This window comes from Papilio machaon, chromosome 6 (assembly GCF_912999745.1).
Source record: "Papilio machaon chromosome 6, ilPapMach1.1, whole genome shotgun sequence".
Classification (NCBI taxonomy): Eukaryota; Metazoa; Arthropoda; class Insecta; order Lepidoptera; family Papilionidae; genus Papilio; species Papilio machaon.
The window spans coordinates 4642459-4650810 of record NC_059991.1 but is presented as its reverse complement, the minus strand read 5'-3'; the positions used below and the strand labels follow the sequence as shown (position 1 = coordinate 4650810).

The following is an 8352-nucleotide window of genomic DNA, read 5'->3' as shown; positions in this document are numbered from 1 at the left end:
ATGCCCGTTGTGCTGCACAATTTTTTGTCGATGATGATACGATGGCGATTGTCACTAGTATTCGTGCTTAGCCCACTGCACCGTATTCGACTCCATAGACCTATGACTCTCTGAGTAGCCGTAGAATGAAATGGCGTAACGTCAGTGAAGTGACAGATAGTGGTGAGACACATGAGAAATATTATTTGAGGATGAGTAATCATTGTCCAAACAATGTCGTAGTATCTAATATACCTTATCTATACTAGTATTGTGAAGGGGAAAGTTTTGATTGTTTATTTGCATTGAATAGGGTCCGAAACTACTGAACCGATAAATTATTTAATTGTTAGTACTATCCCCTAGTGGCATAAGCAATATTTATAACTAGATTTATTTTAATTCAGCGCGGACGAAATCGTGAGCAACCGCTAGTTTTATTGATAAATACAGTCGTGAACTAATAGATTACCTAAAATAACTTCAAATAAAAATCATGCTCTTTTGTTCATTCGCTTACAACTTTTTTTAGTTCTGTTCACTTGAACGTTTACTTCGTAATAGAAATTTCCATTGTTAATAGCATTGACCATTGTATATCCAATTTACGTGGAAATATTCTATTGTTTTTAACTTATAATGTAGTCGTTTTTGAAAATATAGTTTCATTGAAAAAAACAAACAGTCCTTTCATTTTTATCGGCCTTCAGATATAACTAGGTTTAAAATCTGAAGGTTTTTGTAACTGTCCTAAATCCCTTGTGAAAGGGATACAACCCTCGATCATTGCGTCATCTTGACCCTACAAAAAAATAAAATAATACAAACTAAAAAGTTGTTCCTCTTACATTTCATCCTTCAATGACATTTACATTATGACTATTTTATTTTACGCTTTTTACATCCATTGCTTACGAATTTAAATAATTATGGTAAGGACTATTATTTGGGATTTCAGTCAAAAACGAATCAATTTCAATTTCAATTAAGCTCTTTAAAACACTGGAATAAATACAGTGTATTTCATAAATTAAAATAACTATTTTCATTTGCGCAGTAGACCCTCTACGAACTTTAAAGTGATGAATTTAGTTAATCTTCTTTATAAAAGAGGAGGTTTAAAAATTTCTTCTAGGATAATCCCTATATCCTAGAAGAAATTTTATGTACCCAATATATGTATAAACAAGTGAATAAGTAAAAAAAGATGTACTGGGACTAAAATAAGTATTAATTAATATAAGTAATTTTATTTAACATTGACAAATTTTACGCACCTGTTATTAAGACAATTGATTGACCCCACGCCTGGCGGACGCAATCAATTCAGCTAACAGGTTAATTACGTATCTCTAACGAATCCCTGATGGCATTCAACAACATTGAATCATCATGAATATTGATGACTTTATACATATATAAAAAAATATGAAGTACATATATACATATAAAAATATACATAGCTTTAATATCTAAGTTTACTTGAATCACCACTTCCGAATTATATGGTTTACATTTCCTTGAGGTATATTTTTTACTTGCAATTTTGTGACTTTATAGAAATAAATCTACCTATATGATTTAAGAAGTGAATTGAATTAATATCTGTTTATATTTCATTTAAGTAAGCACTTTTAGGGAATAAAATTTTCTCTTCTTTCAATTACATAATCATTTGTCTACCTATTAACATGTAAATCAAATATAGTCGGATTTAAATCCTAGTGATTTAATTAACTACTGATTATGCAGTACTATAGGCTATAGGCTATACTATAGGCTCGCTCTTGTTAAGTAATATGTAATAATGAAAAAAAAAATGCATTTTGTGTTTAGATTACTACGCGTTGTAGCCTACCATTCGTATGTGGAACGTAACACAAATGCGGACAGGCATTCATTGTCTACCTCACTCTACGCTCATCATTGAAAAGGAACATGAATCTCCTACAAATATATTTGACCATACGAATATTGACATTTGGAGGTAATGTTGATTCTTGTAACTTAATTTTTCAAGTTTTATGTCTACTAATCATACGCTAAATACGCACTCATGTCTATAACACAAACGGATGGTCAATGATAAAAAAATTATATTTAACGCAATCTGTTCTCGTTTCATCCAACCATATATCTTCATCCATACTCAAAAGCAATTATTGATCTTATCTCATTTGTTAACTGTGTCCATCCGATATATTATGTACATATCCTGCGTTAAACTTCAACGGGCGACAAATTATATTAGTCACAATGAAAACTCGCACACACCTTCAGTTTTAACTGACAGTACAGTTGAAACTTACATGTGTAGACTAAATTTTACTTGTCACTTAAACTACAAAATTTTAGTTTTACCTACGCATGTAACCTTTAACTGTAGTTCATCTGTACAGTTAAACTAAAGGTATGTAGTGAGCTTAACAATACGTGTATGTTGATAAACTATTTATATTTTGTGGTATAGAAATATATAAAATCCTACTAAAGAAGTATCACGAGCATTTTATTTTATACTTCTTTTACAAAAAGTTTACAGTGGTTTTAAAATAGTTACAGCTCAAGGCATCAAAGCGGAATGTAATTTGAATCCGTGCGAAGTATTGGAGATGTTTACAGTGGGACGCCGCGGAGAACAAAGGAATGGCGGAGTGTGCGCCGAGGATATCCACTGGAGGCAGTTAGACCGACGATTACGAGCCATTGAACAACCCGGTAAAGAGATGTTATTTTATTAAAGTCGATCAGTAGTAACATTTAATTTATTTATTTATTTATTTATTAACTCTTATTGCTAATACAAATTATACAGAAAAATTACTAAATACTAATTTACATCGCAAGGGCGGCCTTATCGCTATAAGCGATCTCTTCCAGGCAACCCTGTGGGACAGGAGAGACTAACATAAAAATTTAAATATTAAATCTATTTACGAACTTTAAATAACTAAAAATATATGAAACATTATTGAATTCGTTGAGTGTTCAATCCTTAGTATAGCTATACACTAGCAGTAACATTAGTTGAACCATGGCACTGTCCTGTCTCCCGTGTTTAGTCGAATCAGTAAAAACAGTTGCCGTCTCTTCTTCATCGAAGTTCCTATTTTACTGCCTGCGCTTATTTATTATGAGTCTATCTGAGAACATTTCTGTAGGTATAAGTTAAAATTAATACGATTACATCTTACTAATTTTTATAAAATGACTAGCTTGGACAGTAAGTATGGGACAGTCACGTTGGCGCCAGTGTGCCAAGAGTGCGTGTCGATGTGACGCCGTGCACCGCTCTCTCAATTGCTGGAGAGCCGGACTCGTAACTCTCACTCCTGAAATCATCGTACCTGCTGACCTGCATACCATGTACGTATTTTTATAATCAATAAACTAATAATCCACGATCCCACCTGATGTTTCGTGGTGATGTGACCGTAATGTGACGCGCTAGTTTAGTCAGTACCTATTCTTGAAGCAGCCAACGTCATATTTGGATAAAAACGCTGACACCCGCAACTTTTCCTATTCTTTTTTCTCTGTAGCAATTGCTACGGCTGTAAATAAAAAAAAAGTACAAATTAAGTGTTTAAGTCGAAGATATCAAGTATGGAACCGCTAATTTATCTTTCGTTATTAAGAGAACTATTGTATATTACACATATTGCTCTGGATTCGTTCATTATTTGCAAATGTACGAGAATCTGCTTCGAATTAATCTTCATTTACTTGTATGATATTTTTTACATTCGTACACAAAATTTTAATCACAATATTTTCCGTCTGTATTTTATGAATTTTGTTTTTCGAACTTCACTACAAAAAGCAGTCAGCTGTACTCTCTTAATGTAGAAATTCTCTCATTACTTCTTCATAAATACAAGTGCTTGTATATTTGAATACCAAATTTCAACTTAGAAATGTATATTTTGCTGTGAAATTACTTTTCTACAACTTTTATTTTAGCTGAAAAATTCTGTCCATAATTTAGATTTCTGTAAAAATTAAATAAATAGCATTTGTTTAAGATGCGCACTTGATGTTTATTCATTTGTTTTTTTTTTATTATTTAAATCTTAAAAAAATCATAATATTATAAATTAAAAACAATAAAGTTAAAATAAAACTTATTATTGATTTTAATTTAATTTCAATGTTTCAGTGATTTGGGCACTAATAAACTTCGCAGTCTTCACAAGACTACATTTAAAGAAATGCGTTCACTCACAGAATTGGACATGTTTGACAACCATTTGGAATACTTACCTGCTACTATATTCGATTCACTTATCAATTTGAGAATATTGTAAGTTACATTGAATTAAAATTTTAATATTGGTGGAATGTGATCTTTTGTTATTAGGTTCTAAGTCTGAAAAGGTCCATTGCGAGAATTATGCAGTTAGAAATTATAAAAAAAAAAGGATTATTTTTCATATAATAAAATTTAATGGCTTCCACTTCTTTTATCATAGTTTTTTTTAAACTAACTAAAACTCTTTTTTTTTTCAGACGTTTGCAGAGGAATTATCTAGAAGAAATAGACAGTGAAACATTTCGTTGGGCTAAAAAACTTTTTCACGTTGACTTGTCCAATAATTTATTACATACGTTGCCTGAACGCCTCTTCAGTAATAACTCTTTTCTGGAGACCTTAGATATATCTAACAATCAAATTATATATATACCCTCCGATACTTTTGTCGGTCTGGACTCCATCCTTACATTAGATCTATCTAAGAATAAAATATTGCGCATTGAAAACGGGACCTTTCCATTGAAAAAATTACAAGTATTAAAATTATCTGAAAATAAAATAAGTAATATCACCGATAATGCTTTTAAAAGCCTATTTTCCTTGGAGACTCTGCTATTATTTAAAAATAAATTGAAGAAAATACCGCCAAAATTATTTCATAATCTACACAGTTTGACGTTCTTGGATTTATCTAATAATAATCTAATTACTGTAAGTAGATTTTCGAGAACATTTTCGTATGAATAATTGCAGCTCTTCATTTGAATATTTGTAATATTTCAGTTCACAGGTTTGGAATTTCAAAACCTCCATTTGCTTCGTCATCTTGACTTGAAAGAGAATTTCTTGACGCAAATTCCCAACAATACGTTTGCAAACTGTACGAATTTGGAGACTTTAGATATATCAAAGAACAAATTGCGGTTTTTGAACGAGTCAACATTTCACGGATTGGATAAGCTTGTTTCACTTGTGCTTTCTGACAATCAGCTGTACGAAGTTCATTTCATGACGTTTTCAACATTGAAGAATTTAACAACACTGTAAGTAATGTTCTCTTCAATAATAAGAAAAATGTTTGCGAGACTGACATAGACAAATTTAGTCCACCACGCTAGCCCATTGCGGGTTGGTTGACTTCACACATATCTTTGAATTTCTTCTCAGATATGTGCAGTGCAGGTTGCATCACGATGTCTTCTCCGTAATAACGTCGGATAAATGTATATATGAAAATCGAAAAACACATTGATACATGGCGGGATTCGAACCCAGCAGATTACAAGTCAAGTGTTTAACACCTGAACCGCCGAGACATAAACTACTTTATCTTATACATATTGTAATAGTATAAAAGTCCTTGATGACTTCTGATTCGTCTAAATCTGACTATTTATGAGTTCAGACAAGAATTTCCCGAGCAACTTGTAATCACATTAAAATACTACTTCTATATTTCGATTTCTATGAAATGCAAAGCTTGAACAAGAAAATCTCCAATCTGTTTCATTTCACAGATATATAGACAACAATATGTTTCCGTCGCTGCCGTCGCGTACACTCGACTACATGCCGAAGTTGGAAAATGTAAAGTTATCAAATAACCCTTGGCATTGCGACTGTCACGCCCTCTACATATCAGCGTAAGTTAGATACAAAGTACTGTTTTGCAACATTTTAAGATCGTATTCGTCGTATCGTTAAGGAAAGTTTTTAATGGTTTAGACATAGCGAAGTGAAACTTAAATTGTAATCTCAAGTTTATTTTGTTAAATGTAGAAATTGAGATAGATGTTTATTTTTCATTTGTAGATATAATCGCTTGTCTGCAGTAAAATTTTGATACACATTTAATATATTCTTGTTGTCAAAATAGTTTTAATTATAACAAAATAACTATTACGTTACAGTTGGGTACGCTTGAATGAAATGAAGATTTGGGACTACTCTCCGACTTGTATATCGCCCTGGTATCTAGAAGGTCACTTTTTAAAGAAGCTGAAGTTCCCCGAACTATGTTCTGGGCAGTGGGCAAGCATGGTCAACTTGTCACCACGTCTACCGATGCAACAGCTTTTAGCTCTCAATGTTACCGTTAATAGAAAACCGCAAGGAAGTATTGACGACGGGCATGACATTTCTGAAGATCAATGGGAGTCAATCTAATTAGACTTCGACAATTTGTTTGCGCAAATATTCGCGAGATTGTTATTTTACAAAGAGATTGAAATATAATAATAGTTATTAGTATATAGGTATAACGAGCACTTTCATATAAATATAAGGATAAAAGCACATAACCGTCAGTACCGTTATCTGTCACAAGTGTCAAACTATAACCTAAATTCTACCAGTAGCAGAGTTTTTTAAGCTTACGGTTTAGAACGTAACGTCCTGTCTATTATATATTAAATGTGTTTGCTATTTTATAATTATTGCTTTATAGATTTTGTGAAAACTTTTTATCCAGAGTTTGAGTGAAAAATATACGTTAATATTTTTTATTTATGATTTTTCATCGCTAGTAGCAATACTAGCCATTGTACTCGTATAATAGCAATTTGTATGAATTATTTAAACGTATTCAAATAACTTTACCAATTTCACTATTTACAATTAATAAATTTACGATGTTAATTAACATGATTTTATTTAAGGCTAGCTGTAGCCCGCAACTCGGTCCACGCGGAATCAAAACAAAAAACTTAATAAGTAGCCTATGTGTTCTTCCAGACTATGTTCTACAACGTGCCAAATTTTATCAAGTTAAGCCGTTGCTATCCATCCATTTAAACTTTCGCATTTATAATATTAGTAAGATATGATTCTTTTATTAAAACCCCCAAATACTTATTTTAACAAAATTGTTAAGAGTGAACTAGGATGTAGGTAAATTTTAAGGCATAAAACAGCAAAGAAGCTACACAATACAGTTAAAAAAACTTTTCTCTGTACGCTTGACAACGGCGAGTTTTTTTAATTAGGTAACATGAAGGGAAGTTTTCTAATTATTTTTAATTAATACCCTTAATTAATATGTCCCTTAATAAAAAAAATCTTTCACAAAATTCTTTCATGCAAAATTCAACAAAGGTATCAAATATATCAAAAAATGTCAGTATTTTTAACGAGGGCAATCGTTCATGATTTTAACTGCTCCCGTTTGATATTATACGTTTACTTAAAATATGAAATACACCTAACACAGTAAAGGTACAGTAGGTTCAAAATAGCTTACATCAGATATTACAAAATCGATTCACAGAAATTTAAAAGTTATTTATTTAGGTAGTCATTTTCCCATCTGAATGAAGCAATGGAAAATAACTAGTAAAATCTATACACACTGGGATCCACACAATGCAATTTCATTGCTAGTCTTCCTTTTTCAATCGTATTTTTTTCAATTCAACTAGGCATTATTGATACTATGGCTTATGAATAATGCAATCAACTTTTAGTCCATTTTGCTAAATCAAAAATCAAAGGCGCTGCTTCATGAGCCGGATTTTACACGTAGTTTATATTGTACATACATACATATAGACTGATTGTGAATTTAGAAATTTTATAATTCAGCTAGGTGGACGAAAAATCTGGAAGGTATGATGCACCTTTCTGGGAACTTGGAATGCAACATTCAACACCGAATAGCCGCAGCATGGCGAAATGGCGAAAATTGACTGGTGTTCCTTGCGACAGAAGAATGCCAGTGAAACTTAAGGATTGAGTTTATAAGTCCATGATAAGACCAGTCCTCGTGTACGGCAGAGAAACGTGGGCCATAACTCAAAAGAATGTGCATACTATTCATGTTGCTAAAACGAAAACGCTGAGATGGATGTACGGCGTAACCAGTGTAACCGTAACTGTGTCGATAATATCCGCAACGAGTTTGTTCGAGGCAGCCTTGGTGTGAGAGTCAGGGCTGCGATGGTATGGTCATATAAGGAGGAGGCCGCCGGACTACGTCGGTAATTTAGCACTACATCTTTCCCTTCTCGGCCGCAGATCCAGAGGCTGACCCAAAACTAGATGAAAAGATGTAGTGCTAAAAGACATGATTGCGTGCCAAGTCTCAGATGAAGATGTCGAGAACAGAGCGAAGTGGAAGAAAC

The 8352-nt window shown here is 32.6% G+C and overlaps 1 protein-coding gene across 1 annotated transcript; it reads left to right on the top strand.

Moving 5' to 3' along the window:
- The first annotated feature begins 1892 nt into the window (after positions 1-1892).
- LOC106714912 (carboxypeptidase N subunit 2) lies at positions 1893-6468 on the top strand. The gene is made up of 8 exons (XM_014508037.2): positions 1893-1966; positions 2536-2697; positions 3195-3345; positions 4139-4282; positions 4489-4945; positions 5018-5277; positions 5752-5877; positions 6145-6468. Exons 1-8 carry the CDS (start codon positions 1918-1920, stop codon positions 6398-6400), a joined length of 1605 nt encoding a protein of 534 aa, XP_014363523.2. The 5' UTR covers positions 1893-1917; the 3' UTR covers positions 6401-6468.
- The last annotated feature ends 1884 nt before the right edge of the window (positions 6469-8352 follow it).

What these genes read in the sequence shown, in the direction of transcription:
- LOC106714912 (XM_014508037.2), top strand. Translation starts at nt 1,918, where the DNA reads ATGAATCTCCTACAAATATATTTGACCATACGAATATTGACATTTGGA. An exon ending in CCTGCTGACCTGCATACCAT is followed by an intron (nt 3,346 to 4,138) that starts GTACGTATTTTT and finishes TCAATGTTTCAG; the next exon opens with TGATTTGGGCACTAATAAAC. An exon ending in CTTATCAATTTGAGAATATT is followed by an intron (nt 4,283 to 4,488) that starts GTAAGTTACATT and finishes TTTTTTTTTCAG; the next exon opens with ACGTTTGCAGAGGAATTATC.